Source organism: Vigna angularis, chromosome 1, assembly GCF_016808095.1.
Source record: "Vigna angularis cultivar LongXiaoDou No.4 chromosome 1, ASM1680809v1, whole genome shotgun sequence".
Classification (NCBI taxonomy): Eukaryota; Viridiplantae; Streptophyta; class Magnoliopsida; order Fabales; family Fabaceae; genus Vigna; species Vigna angularis.
The window spans coordinates 45,850,387-45,865,912 of NC_068970.1; the positions used below are offsets into that span (position 1 = coordinate 45,850,387).

Genomic DNA, 15,526 nt, shown 5'->3' on the forward strand with positions numbered 1-15,526 from the left:
TAATTAGATTATTAAATATTCTGTATAATTACATTCCTAATTTAAATGATACTTATGTATATATAATCTATCTTGAATAAATAATGAGACACACTATTCAAATTAGTTTTCTTTCTTACCATGCCATGAGAGCTAGTTGTATGCATGTTAGTTTTAAATGAATGGAAATTGCCAACCTCTTCTTCCTCCAAGACCATCTAATATGACAATAGTTGCATTGTTGCAAGCTTTATTCTTTGTCCTCCTCACCTTTTGCTTTATCCATTCATTTCTAAATTGCACGGTGGAAACCATTGAAGTTACAAGACCTAGCACAATAAGAAATAATTAAGGAGAAACTTAAAAAACCTATAAGCAAAGGGTTACAAGTATCTAAACCCTTCCTACTCTTTCACTGTGAGTTAGCAATGGAATTTGCTTTCCCAGGAGCATGAAAAGAACCTTTCAACTTTTCTGTTTGTCGTTGAGGCTTTAAACTTTTTATCACGCTCAACAATAAATTCTAATCAAATATAAAGTCAGATTTAAATTAAAAATTTTGAAACGCTTTTCCCTACCACGTCCAGTTTCAATAGAATTTTTCACTGGGAGGCTGTTTATAGATCACAGGATTCAATTTCAACAAACTGAATGCATGTGCATAATCCGAACTTCAGAACTCAGATTCCATCTTGAACATGTTACAGTGTTGGAATTACAATTTTATTTTCATACCAGTCAAGCGAGACAAGAAATTGGAATACGACAACGCCAATAATGGTCGAGTTAAAATTATGACCTCAAACATGTTTCTTTTACCGGAATTAAGGAATCGAAGTTCAAATTGGTGGCGACAAGAGAAGAGAAAAAAAACGTAAAATAGAGGAGAAGATGGAAATTTGTAAAAAGCAAGTAACATTAAGTTGGATCGGATACACAAGATGATTCACATTATCTGAAGTACATTGCAATAACATATACTTCAACAAACAGAAATCTAAAACTCTCGAGGGCACAAATCATTCTGTTGACGCTCACTTTCCGGGGACGAAGTTGGTGGCGTAGGCCCAGGCGTTGTTGTTGACTGGGTCAGCAAGGTGGTCAGCGAGGTTCTCCAATGGTCCCTTTCCGGTGACAATGGCCTGGACGAAGAACCCGAACATGGAGAACATGGCCAACCTACCGTTCTTGAGTTCCTTAACCTTGAGCTCAGCGAAAGCCTCTGGGTCGTCAGCGAGACCCAATGGGTCGAAGCTGCCACCGGGGTAAATGGGGTCAGTGACCTCACCGAGAGGCCCACCGGCAATACGGTAACCCTCAACGGCGCCCATGAGGATGACTTGGGTGGCCCAGATGGCGAGGATGCTCTGAGCGTGGATGAGGCTTGGGTTGCCCAAGTAGTCGAGCCCACCCTCGCTGAAGATCTGGGAACCAGCTTTGAACCACACGGCCTCGCCGAATTTCACGCCGTTGCGGGACAAGAGTTCGGGGAAGACGCAGCCCAAGGCTCCGAGCATGGCCCACCTGGAGTGGATGACTTCCAACTCACGGTTCCTGGCGAAGGTCTCTGGGTCAGCGGAAAGCCCAGCAGTGTCCCAACCGTAGTCACCTGGGAACTCGCCGGTGAGGTAGGACGGGGGCTCGCCGGAGAATGGGCCCAAGTACTTGACACGGTCTGGGCCGTACCATGGGCTTCCGGAGGAAACCTGCTTGGTGACGGTCTTCCTCATGCTGACCCTCCCGACTTCGGGGGCTGATGGGGCAAGCTTGACGGCCTTGCCAGCCAAGGAGGGGGATGAGAGTGCCATGGAGGAAGCAGCAGCCATTGTTCCAAAGAACTTTCCTTTTTCTTTGTGCTCTGTGCTTTGAGGTGTGGGAGTTGTGAATGGGTGGGGATGGTGGGTGAGGATTTATATGGTGGATGAAGTGGTTGAGCTCTTATCTATGGCTATCTAAAGCTACAATCTCATTGGGGGTTGAGATTGTGTTTGTACACTTGGCACTCTTTCAATCCACTAGTGGGTTAGATTCTCTTATGTTTTTTCACCAATGTGGGACTTCCACGTATGATTCAGGATTCCACAAGATATTATTGCTCATTTCTTATTCATTTTGCAACTGACCTGGAAAATGGCTTCAACTATGTGGCCATCATTTGAGTTTGTGAGATATTTTTGGGTCCACATCCATTTTCGCTTGTGGCAAGGTGCATGCCAACCACAAATTTTGAATAGCAGACAGAGAAATTGTGAAAAGAACCAAGTGAAGGGTGATGGTAACGCGCGTCTATTCTCACCAAGGGGCAATTACATTACACGTCACATGAATTCAAACTAATTAATACGTGGTTGATTCACTACTTTTAATATAAATAATAATAGTACTTCAATATAAATAATAATAGATCATTATACGGTAATAACTTTTTTTAATAAATAGTTTGTTTGATCTAAGTTATCTTTAGAAAATAAGAGAAATCTAAAATATAATAAGTTGATGAAATATGAGTGTTAATGGTTTGTTTGGAAAGTTTTATTCTGCGGCCATAAGCACTTTGGAACAACTGCACAAAGATTGTGCTCCACACATAAACACAGTTGTGCATGTTAGCAATGAATACTTGATAGTTTTACCATGTTCCATTTTACAGTTGATTTAGCTGATATTCACAGCTTATCCCAAATCTAAAATGGCAGCTTCTTATTGGATGGAAGAGGCTTTTTGTAATATTTCTTTAGATAGATAAACTCTTGAGGGAAAAAGGCAAAAACTAAGTGATATAATGAGATAGAAATGCATTCAAATAATGGAATATGGTTTATCTGTTAACGGATATTATTGCGACGTGAAGGTCTACCAAATGCATTCAAATAATGTTTGATTACTCTATCTCTTTCATATACTTATCACTTACCATTTCAACGCCTACTTTTATATAACTTTTTTTCCTCTTATTTGTTAGCAAAAAGTTCATCTAAACATACTCTCTTTATAAATAAACATGGCTTTAATTCGTCTCTTTTTATGTTTCTTTTTGAAACACATTGTATAAATCATAATATTGAGGGGATAGAATTAGAAGTGAGTACTTGGTATAACTAATTTTGAAAAATGAAATGAAATTTAAAATTTAAAATTTGACGATGTCGCTGTTCTATATTCTATTCATTTTTTATTTCATTTAATTAAATACATTTAATTTACTTACTTTTTCTCGTATATTTTTATTTTCATTTACCTTGTTTCTCCCCGTTTCTATATTCTGAAGAAAAAAAATTGAGAAAAATTTATAGCAATACGCAGAAAAATTTATAGATCTTTAAAGAGTCAAATAATATGGTAAACGTCTTAAGAACCAATTTTCTCCGAATATAAGCACTACTGCAAATAAAAATACTTATTTGACTCAATGGACTAGACAAAACTCATCACACAATAAGTAATAAACACTTTTTCAATATCTAATTAATTATGATTTACAATTTCGGTTGGTTTCACTCATTTAACAGACCATCTGTTCAAAACACACGCATACACACACATAATTAATATATATTATGTTTTTAAATTCTATTATTATTTTTGTACAAAATTATATATTATATACAAAGTTATATCGGTTAAATTTTCCATATTATCACTGTCTTTATCAAATGATTATTTTAAAGCAAGGGCAAATGAATTGTGGTTAGTCTTTATCTCTCACACAACAATATTTTGATTTGATGATGGGTCAAATTAGAATTACACACAGAGTTTCTATAAAATATCATGAGCAATATTTTAATTTGATGATGGGTTAAATTAGAATTATTAAAGTTTGAAATGTAATTGATAGAAATTATAAAATGTTTTATGATCTTATTTATAGGAAAGGAAATATTACATATTTAGTGTGCTTGACAAGTGTCCAATATAAGTTAATTTTTGCATCATTTTGACATTTATCTTGTTTTGATTTTGTCAAATATCTACATAAATCACCCTAATTTGACTTGCTTTGCAGATTTTTGATGATTATTGAGAGTTAAAAGAGAAAAACAAAGGAAATGGAGGAAATTCAAGCTATTTTGGGAAAAACTGACTTTGACACGACTGAACAACAATCTTGAGGCTTGAACCACACGAGAAAACAAACTTTAGAGAGAAACCTCAAGCACTAAACTTGAGGATAAGTGATAACGTTGTCGTTGATGCAACCAAATTGATACTATTAAACTATAGCAATTTTAGTATTTCTAAGATAATAGCCAATAAAATAAAAAGGATAAATTCAACCATGAGTCATCTTCCAAAGAACACAGATTGATTTCTAACAAATTAGTTATTATAAAAACTATACAACAAGGGTTAGTCAAATAAAAGTAATTCAAAGAAACTAAAAGATTAGAGAACAACGTAACAAAAGAGAAAGAAATTTATAAAAAGATAAAAATAATTATAAAGAAAATAGATTGATTTCACTGCTTTTTCAAAATAGGATTCATCAATGGTTATCTAAAGATTATTGTTCAATTAACTATTAACTTAGATTTTCAAATTAATCAATGTAAATTCTCAATTAATTTGTTAGCGTTCTCACTATTAACCAAAGTACATTCTCAATTAAAAGCAAAAACTTTGAAGATTAGTCATAGTAAATTTAACCAAAGTACATTCTCAATTAAATATTACTATGTCTAATCATGTCTATTCTTTTACCTCTTATATCAAGTAAAAAGTTAATTAACCAAAATACATTCTTGATTAATGCTTCTTAAAGTTTTTACCACTAATCAAAGTACATTCTCAATTGGTAGCAAAAACTCATTCAATCACATGAAAGTTTCTAAATTTAATCAAATTAAATTCTCAATTAAAATTAAAAACCTTTGGACTCATATGATTGATATTTTACGTAGATTTAACATCATGCTTACTTGCTATAATGTAAAAATCATTACTTTTACTTGATTAAGAAGAAAAACACAACAACAAGAATCAAAAGAACAAACATATTTATTCATCTAACCTCAGAATCCAATTAAGAAATTACGATAGAATCAACCTTAGAGGCTTAACACTCCATGGAATGTTAAAATAACATGAAAATAAAAAAAGAGAGGGAAGGACGAAATTTGAACCCCCAAAGTCTTCCTAAGCTCTTCTAATGTGTTTTCTTAAGTCTCTTTATATAGAAATTAGATTGGGCTTTGTTTCAAGTTTTTTTGTTGATGTAATCTTCTTTATCATAATGTAATTTCCTCCAATTATCTTCTAACTAATCCAATATCCTCAATATATATTTGATTGTTGTGGAGATCTAAAAATATTTGAGAAGATATTTGCTAGATTAAAAAAGATTTGGCAAATATTATCTTTTTATATTTCTTGATATAGTTAAATATGGTAATTATTTAACAATTTCAAATAGAATATCTTAAGATATATTTTTCCCAAATTATCTTTAATCATATACATTTATCAATTATCAAAGCCCTTTTGGTAGAAAAAATAGAGAAAATCGCGAGATCCAATTTTTTGTTACAAGTTCCCTCCTCCTAGCTTAGCCAAGTTTCTTCACTTTTTCATGCTATGCTTGGATTGATTTCTTGTGGTCTTGATTATTTTCTATTCTTGGACTTATCTTTAAGGTTTCATGAAACTTTAATCAATTTATTTCTATACATCAATGAGCTCAACTTTAACTGCAACTGCATTAACACACCTTAAAATATCCAAAGAACATTTATGCAACTAAAAAGTTAGTTTTAATATGTTTTTGTATATCATGCTAAATAACCCCAATTATAACAAATTCTAATTAAAATATTTTATTAAAGTACAAAAACCAATTAAGAATTCAATATTAAAGATCAAATAAGGGCATAAATATATATACACTCATCAATAAGCCATGAAGACTCCTTCTGAAAGAAATTATCCCAGGGGCTACAACTCCAAAAGATCAAGGCTTGAGTCACAAAGGAAACACGTATTGGAAAGAAAACCTTTACAGTTGGAGCCACACTTTCACCGTCGAAGCCACGCCTTAGAAACTTTTTAAAAACAGAGTTGCTCCTCTATTTTAGAGGATTTCTATACATAACTTGGAGAGAGACTTTTTATTGTTGAAGAAAAGATGAAACCCTTTGGAACTCTCTTGTATTGGTACTATTACCTGTTTGTGAATTATTTTATGCTTGTTGTTGGATGAACTAATCACTTGTCTTATCTCACTGGCTTGGGATTAAGTGTGAACTAGAAAAAAGTTGTGGTCCAACTAATTCTCCTCCTGCTTTTATATGCTAGGAATATATCTAAGGCTCTAGTTGGTTATAGAGTCATAATCTTAATGCAAGTGATTCATTCTAGCACTAAGGAATCATACTGAAGTCTGGTGATCTTAGGCTCTAGGTGCTAGGAATGGTCCTATAGTTAAATTTAAAGAGAACTTGCAGGACATGATTACTTGTGTTTTTATAACTAATAATTGAACCTTCACAAGAAAGGGACACAAAGTGGAGAAATCTAGCTTCAACACTCCTTTATTATCCTAAAGTCAATCCTTTTTAATTCCAAACTATTTTTCAACGTGTTATATTTCTAAAATAACTCCATTTTCTTACATAAATTTTGTTTCCACACTCTTTATGCACCTTTTTATTGTTTTATTCAAAGTCAAGCTAGTTTAGAATGCTATGTTTTCTTCCAAATCCTTGTGGATATAACACTTGTTGTACTACAAACTACCCACTATACTTGTTGGAAAAATTGATTGCTTTAGAGCATCAACAATGTTCTATTGTGTGTTCTTCATCTATAATTTTCTACCAACCAATGTAGAACTATAAATCTTTACCAACCAAGGTAGAAGCATAAATCCCTAATAATTGATATAGGAGTCGTACCTAAGGCCCTTTACATTTGGAAGACCACATACTCATTGTTACGATGATAATCCATATACTTTTCAATGGAAAATTGAGGTATGCTTCTTCATTCTTTTTCATCATGAGTTTGGATATTTTTTCATTAAAGACTAATATAAAATTTGAATTCATATGATAGTATTGACCAAAACTAGCTCATGCATGTTTCATGGTGTGTAAGTCATCAAAGAATCTTTCCAACACCTTTTAATTACCACCAATGTGCTAAGACTATTTCTCTAAAATGATTAAATTTACTTTTTAATCTTTCACAATGAGCCAATAATATATTGTATCCACCACTCTTCTTTATGCCCTAAGATTTGAGGATCAACCCATATTGAGTTATCAATTATTATAACCTAATGGTGACAACTTTTTTGTTGCCTAAACTATCCCGACAAACTAATTAATCTTCTTTACTAATGTAGTATAAGGCTTAACTCAGGTTTGTCCAAGGATAGATTTTGTGGATTGAATGCAAAAGAATATGTTTTTGGGAGATATTTGAAGGTAAAAAAGGAAAGGTAATAACATAAAGTTATTACGGCAAATGTAATATGATTAAAAAAAAGTGAAAAAATATATCATAGGATATAAATGATAGTAGCATGAACTAAACTAACATGCAAAACAAGAATAAACAAAAGGGAAAAATGAACTAGAAATTCTGCATAATTAAAAGTAGACTAGCACTACCAACATAGACCAACAAAACCAACAAAATGTACAAGTAATAAAACATCGCAAATACTATTGGAAAGAGTAAGAATCCTAGACGAAGGTAAGTTAAAAACTATGCAGCCAAATGAAATTAACAACTTGGACAATAATTAAACCAATAAACCACCATATTAACTAAAGACTTGAGGTAAACTAACTTAAGAAATGCAAAGTAGTAACTAAACTGTAGTGAATAAAACCAATCGAGCTTAATATGAATTTAGTAAAAAATGATTTTTGCTTGAGTAAAATAGAATATATTTGGAATTAAAATTGGGAAAATGGGTTGAACAAGGAAACTAGAGACATTGTGTTAACTACAAAATGATTATGGATAGTGATTAAGCAACACAAGCTGTTGGAAAATAAGCTACACTAGTTGAAACACTAATTAAGCCATCAAAGCAAGTTGGAAACTGACATATACTTAAGCTAGTGAAACAGTAAAAAATAGAACTTAAAACAATGGAATTGAAAACTAACCATAAACCAAAACTACAACCTTCTCAAATTGGGAAACAAAAAATGGCCCCGTAGAGAAGGTCGAGACAAGTCGTTTCTCCTCCCAACATTCAATAAAATTAAAAACAATTGTCTCTCTGCCCTGTTACATTCCTTTATTGTCTTCTATTTTATTCACTAAAAACGCAAGAAAAAAAATTCCAAATAAAAATCTTAAAGGTGCTAAAAAAGATGTTGTCAATTCTGCCAAAATGTTGTTTTTCTCTTTCTTGTGTGAGAGTGTGTTGCTGCCATAATAGAATTGGTTTAAGTTTTGTTTGTTGATGTGCCAGTGCATAATCTTAGCTTAGCTTCATTTAGGCCATTCCTTATGTAGCTCAATAGCACATCATATGAAGAGGAGTGATCTGCTCCCAACTTTTCATGTTATTATTAGATTTAATTCACAAGTCATTATACCCATGAAATATGCATACCTTACTCCATGCTAGAAAATATGACCCGACCACAAAAGTTTTCATCTAAGAATTAAGTCTTTTAGGCCGATTAGAGTAGGTCACTTATAAATGTGAAAATTTTGTAACAATATGCTCTTAGTGACATAAGTATAAAATATATGACAAGGACACCTTTTTAACTTATTTTACCTTTATACATAAGTACATCAAGTTAAACGGAATCATATTTCATTATCTATATTATTGTTGCTAGAATCCAACGTTTGTTTGCATATCAAATTAAAATATTTATTCTATATTTTAGCCACATAATTATTAAGGTAAATTTTCATATTATTATTATTATTATTATTTATTTTCATATTGTTCTATGTTTTGCAAGTGAAATTGAAGGTTTTGGGAGATGAAAATGGTGATGTGGTTGTGTAAAATATTGTTGTAGTGTATGATGATGGTTTTTTATGGAGAAAGAAAATGGGGAATGATAATAATATGATGAAAGTAATGGAATTAGGAAGATGATGAAATGGGAGTTCTATCACATGGTTGTTCTATCTATGTTCAAATTCTAATTTATTTCCCAAAGATTAGATATTTTCAGATATCATGATATTCCATCATACATTATTATAATCTAGATATAACATATGAACAAGATGAAATTATATTGAACAAGAAGATTTACATCAATTTAAGTTCATTACATCCAATCCTAATGAAATGGGAGTCTAAGTACTCTTATACATCTAAAACATACAAGATTGGTGGAAATTTCTCATTGCATGAAGTCTTGATGCCTTAAAGTTTCCTCTGACAGAATTTCATAGTTTCCTTGTGTTCCCACACTTCAAAACTACTTTGTCTTGTTAATTCATGATATAATAACCACTTTCAAAAATTCATCTCTCGCTGAGCAAGAGAACACACTTGTTGGGCAAATAAACAACTTCTGATTTGCTTTTAACTACTTTGTCTTGCTGAATGATACAATTTACTCATTGAGTGAGTATTTTTCTTTTTTGCTAAGCGAATGGATTGTGGCTGAGCGAAAGGGTTCCTAACAGCAAACTCCAAAACTCTTCAAATGTTAATTTTCCTGCACAATATTCTACAAAAGACAAAATAACATTTAACTTGAACTAAATAGAAAAATATTACATCTTCTCATAAGGAAAACACCAAATACATTAATATATACAAACTTAAGGTAAGAAATAAGCATGAATAATAAGTATTAATCACATTTATCAAGGCCTTTATATGATTATTTTATGGATAGTTCTATATAATCTCGTAGGCCTTTACAGATGAAGTCAACCTTAGGACATAATCCACAATGATAGGTGACCTAACAAATGTGGCATGGCAAGAGATAGAAAACTCTAAATGAGGTATTCATAATAGCCAAGTAGATACAAGATCTAACATGACAATCATTAAACCTACACTCCTTAAAGCTCACTCAAACCAAGGTATAAGACCCCAATCTCAAAATGAATGAATGCCATAATATGTGTAGTGTGTGAAGGGAGCAACCTAAGACTACCTAAACCTACACCTGCAAAACAACCAAAAACAATTTAGGCAAATATAATAATTGTCATTTACCTTAAGGTTTAATAATTTCATAATATAATCAGAACATCAAAGCAGATATAAGAAAGACAATATAAAAATAGGGGAAAACAAATATTTAAAAACAAAAAATATTTTGCACACTCAACTAATAGGATTAAGTCTTGAATATCCCCAACGAAATCGTCATCTATCATAATCGAAATCACCACAAGATGACGAACAAAAAAATAAGGAGTTAAAAACGAGTTTGGAGTCGTCACCGTAGGTCTACGAAAAACTAGAATGATAAATCATGGTCTATGAAATCAGATTTTTAGGTTCGAGAGATACGCATAGAGAAGGTATTAGTATCCTACAAAGCTCATTCTAAGATGATACCTTTAATGAAATGTGCAAAACTAAATGTATTGTTCAAAATGTTTATTTTTCCCAAAAATGAAATGAACAAGATTCTAAAAAAGGAAACAAAAGTTCATTTTATATTTTTGGGCCCAGTAAGGACTAACCCTCGCTCCTACGTATCTCCATTTACAATGAAGAATAATGGTTATGTTGAAAATAGAATGGCTTAATTTCTCACACCAAGAGGGGGGTGAATTGGTGAAATGTAAAAACAACGTTTTCTTTAAATATTTTTCACAAAGTCGATACCTTGAAAAGCTTTCTTGAAACGCAAGGAAAAAGATTTGTTTATGCAGCGGAAATTAAATCGATTTAGTACAGTATGAAGACTGAATAAAAGAGTGCATGGATAGAAAGATCAAACGCTGAGTTTTTATACTGGCTCGGCCAAGCCTACATTTAGTGTCCTTCCAACCACAGGAAGCCAATGCACTATAATGATCAAGGTTTTTACAACAAGGTTTTTATAGCAACCTCACGTCAAAAATATAAAACACCTCTCTAACCCTCTAATCAAAATATAGGCATATAGAAACAGACTAGCAGCAAGAATCCTCTCTCTTGCAGTCTAAACCCTTTGAGTCACCCTCAAAGTCAAGAACGCAACACGCTCTTCTTCTTGTAATCACAACAGGGAACCTCAATCCAATCCTCACAAGATTGTAGCCTCTGATCTCTCAATTACACCCAATGTGTAGATATGATTAGCCTTTGTGAGTGCAGTTAACTTGCTCTTCAAGAATCCACAAGTAGATGATCACCACAGTCACTTCTTGTTTCATGGAGCTCTTTCTCTCTTTTTGTAAGAATGCACTTTATGCAAAAGATATCACAAACTGTTAGATTCAGAAAAGTTCTTACAGAAATCAAGTTCGCGTCAATTTATAGATAAACACAATTTTGATGCATTTTAATCGATTAAGTTACTAATGTAGTCGAATATAACAATTTTGTTATAGTAGTTAGCAGCAGTCAATGCAGTTAATTGAATGTACAATTAATGCAGTCGAATCACATTTAATGTTTGGTCAACATATTAAAAATATAGTTGTTGTACCATTTAATTCATGCATTAATAGAATTTCAAAAATGTAACAGATTTAGTCAAATGCACTTTGCATGTAATCGACTATGTAACGCAGTTAAACAAAGTTTTGAAAAACTTTCACTTTGAAAATCTCATAGCACACTTTGAAAATTATTTGTGCAAAGCCACGAGTTTTAATCGACTCACCCCATAATGAAGTCGACTTAAAACTGTTGTTTTGCCACACAATTAAAAGTTTAGCATAAGTGCTTGTGGTTTTCCTTCTATAAAACATCAGACATGCATTCACCAATAAATCAATTGTATAGCACAGTGAAATGTAATTTATCAATAGAATCATGTTGTCAATGCTTTAAACAGATTTACACATTGATTAAAACATAAAGCATGTAAGCAATATAACATGTAACACATAAACAGTACATGTGTTATTAATTATGTTGTCATCATCAAAAACCAGAAGCTTTGAGATTGTAGGTTCAGCTAAATCAGTGTTCCCCTATCAACAATCTCAACAGGTTACATAGTGTAGAAAAAGTTAGGCCAATAAACTCAACCAAAAGGGAGGGGCGGGGGGGGGGGGGGGGGGGGGAGTGAATTGGTTTTCCCCTTTCAAAAATTGTTCTTTAGAAAGCTTTTTGAAATCTTTGAAGTTTTCTTGGAATGCAATCAAAATAGAATAAGAACAATGTAAAAGAAAAGAAATAGAGAGATTCACACAATTGTTTATACTGGTTCGACCCACTACCTACGTCCAGTCTTCCTTCAATCAACCTTAGATAAAGAGATCCACTATATTGATAGAGTTCTTACAAGCAAGACATACAAAGAACAATCCTCTCAAATGTACTCTCCTCTCTAACACAATATCAACTATAGCATACACCCAGAAAGATCACCCACTTTCTGTCACTCTTAAAGCAATCCCAACTTTAAGGAATAGAACTCCACAAAGTCCTCTTCCTAGCCGCAGCAATAAGGACACAATCAACCTTGATTGTAGATGATAACTGATCATTGTATAATACACTTTGAGTGCTGATACGGATCAGCAAATGAAAGCACAAAGTTCTTGCAAGAATCTTTAAGTATTTCCTTCCACTGAAGCAAACTTGATTCTTTAAGAAATTCAGAATGCTCCTGCAATTAAAATCTCAACAAACAATTAGTTATGAAAGTGTAAGATGATAGAATTGTTGAAAGGCAGAGAGCAATGCGTCTATTTATAGATTTTTCAATTCTAACGCATTTTAATCGATTAAGCAATTAATGTAATCAGTTAAGCTTTTCCTTCAGCTTTAACAGTTTTACATTTGCATAGGATTTAACAGATTAAATGTGCATGAAATCGATTAAACATATCATACAAGCCACAACATTCAAAATATGATCGTTATTGACAGTCATGGCTTTTCAATAAAAAGGTTTTCACATAAAACGCATTTTAACCGATTAGGAAATTAACGTAATCGGTTAAGTTCCATACTTAAGCAATTTTGAAAACTTTTTCCATTCAGAACGCTTCAATGAACTCAACAAACATGTACTGGCATAACAACGTGTTTTAATCAATTATGCAATTAATGTAATCGGTTAAAACATTGTTGTTTTGCCTCTACTAAGCATTTACTGATATCTGATGAATTTTAACAGATTATGCATATAGTGTAATCGATTAATTCATGCAGATATGCAATGTGCAAAGTGTTTCAATTTGTTATTCATTTTAAATCAATGAATACACATACCAAACAGTTCAAGCCCAACCATAGATATAATCAAGCAACAGTTTTGTCATTTTGTTGTGTAAAAAACTATAAAACATTTCTTTTGTTATCATAAAAAACACATATGTGAGATATGGGTTCAGTTATACACAGCTCCCCTGTCAACATATAGTTCTTTGAAAAAAAAATTAAAAAACTATCTGGAAGATGATTTTAATTAGGTTAATATTTTTACTTTTGAAATCTTAATATTGTTGTTAATATCAAGTGAATATGTGACTTAACATGATAAAATATTTCATTTTAGAAAACAAATGAAAATTTATCAAGTGAATATGAGACTTAACATGATAAAATATTTCATTTTAGAAAACAAATGAAAATTTATCAAGTGAATTTGAAACTTAACATGAAAAACAAATTAATTATCAAGCGAATTTGAGATTTGATATGACAATTAATTTTATTTCTAAATTGTTATGAAAACTTAATTACCGAGTATCTAATCATTTTTTAAAAAATATTATTACAAAAGTTTGTAATTTCTATTTAAAACAAAGAAAATGGTATATAAGTGAAAATGTAGAATCAAAAATAGCAAAACGATTATGAGAATGCAGAACTCAAATAAAAACATATCCTAAGAGAATACCTTAAACTAAAAAAAAAAATATGTGAAAAAAATTAAAACCTTGGTGAAAGAAGTCATGATAGCCACTGTTAGTGAAAATGAAGGTTTTGGGAGATGAAATTGGTGATGTGGTTGTGTAGAATATTATTATAGTGTATATTGATGATTTTGTATGGAGAAAAAAATGGGAAATGATGATAGTTTGATGAAAGTGGTGGAATTAGGAAGATGATGAAACTGAGTGATGATGTGAAGGAGAAGACGTGTGTTAGAAAAAGAAGTCCAAAGTTTTTGTATGTAAAAAATATGTGAGTATTTATAGAGTGATGGGTAGAGAAAGTGAATGGAGAAAAATAATTAAAATAAGGGTTAAATATGTTTTTAGTCCCTAAACTATGGGCCATTTCTGGTTTTCGTCCCTCTTCCAAAGTAAGGTACACTTTAGTCCTCATCTTTTTCGAAACTTTGGTTTGAGTCCTCCAAAACTAACACCGTCAAAAATATGCTGATGTGTCTAACGTCTCTGTCCACGTGTAATTGATTTTTTGTTGACGTGTGTTAAGTCATCTGGGGATGTCAGAGAAGGACTTAGGTTGGGATTTTCACCTCCGGAAGCTCTCTGTCAGTGGCAGAGACTCTAACACCGCCAACGATCCCGCTTCTGATCCTTCCCTTCTTCCTTCCGTAACTCTTCAAATTCTTACATTTTCATTCCGTTATACTCTCTCTATTTATTGTTAAATATTAACTTTGTTCTTGCTTTAATTTTGATTAGGTGACAAAGCTTCATGCTTTATGCAAGACCGAGAATTCCGAGGACTTGGTGGCTAGGGTTTATACCTCCGCCGCGCTGCAGCTTCCCTCTCTCAATCTCGAACCTCCAATGGCCTTCTTTTGCTTGTAATTTTTTTTTTAAATAAGTTGTCGATTGTATCGTAAACCCTAATTTGGAATGAAATTGGTACTCGAAACCAGTACCCTTCAACAAAACCCTACATCCCCAAATCCATCCATCATTTTAAACCAAAACAAAGACAAATGTGAACTTACGTGCCCAACTCCACCAACGCCCAAGAAGGTGATATCCAAGCTTCAACCTTCTTTCCACTTTGTCTTTGCTCGAATCCTTCACACAACACTTTGCAATACTTTGCAATGAAACTAATAAACCAAACTTCACCAACGCTGGATTAACTTTGCATTTTAGCTGTTTAAACACGTGGAAAGAGACGTTGAACACGTGCAAAGAGACGTTAGATACATCAGCATATTTTTGACGGTGTTAGTTTTGGAGGACTCAAACCAAAGTTTCGAAAAGGATGAGGACTAAAGTGTACCTTACTTTGGAAGAGGGACGAAAACCAGAAATGGCCCATAGTTTAGGGACTAAAAACATATTTAACCCTTAAAATAATGAGCAGTGAAAGTAGGTTGAAAAAATATAATTTTAAAAGCGAGTGAAAAAAATAAAAAAGTTAATGCAGAAAATTGGTGGAGAAAAATAAGATGAAAAGTGGTGTAGAAAGTAGGTAGAGAAAATATAATTTTAAAAGTCAATGGAAGAAATAAAAAAGTGAGGGGAGAAATTAGGTGAAAAAATTAGTGAA

At 32.5% G+C, this 15,526-nt stretch overlaps 1 protein-coding gene across 1 annotated transcript; it reads right to left on the reverse strand.

Moving 5' to 3' along the window:
* Positions 1-877: 877 nt before the first annotated feature.
* LOC108319415 (chlorophyll a-b binding protein 3, chloroplastic) lies at positions 878-1,875 on the reverse strand. The gene has a single exon (XM_017550539.2). It carries the CDS (start codon positions 1,803-1,805, stop codon positions 1,014-1,016), a length of 792 nt encoding a protein of 263 aa, XP_017406028.1. The 5' UTR covers positions 1,806-1,875; the 3' UTR covers positions 878-1,013.
* Positions 1,876-15,526: the final 13,651 nt, after the last annotated feature.

Coding starts and splice junctions, on each gene's coding strand:
- LOC108319415 (XM_017550539.2), bottom strand. CDS start 1,805: ATGGCTGCTGCTTCCTCCATGGCACTCTCATCCCCCTCCTTGGCTGGC.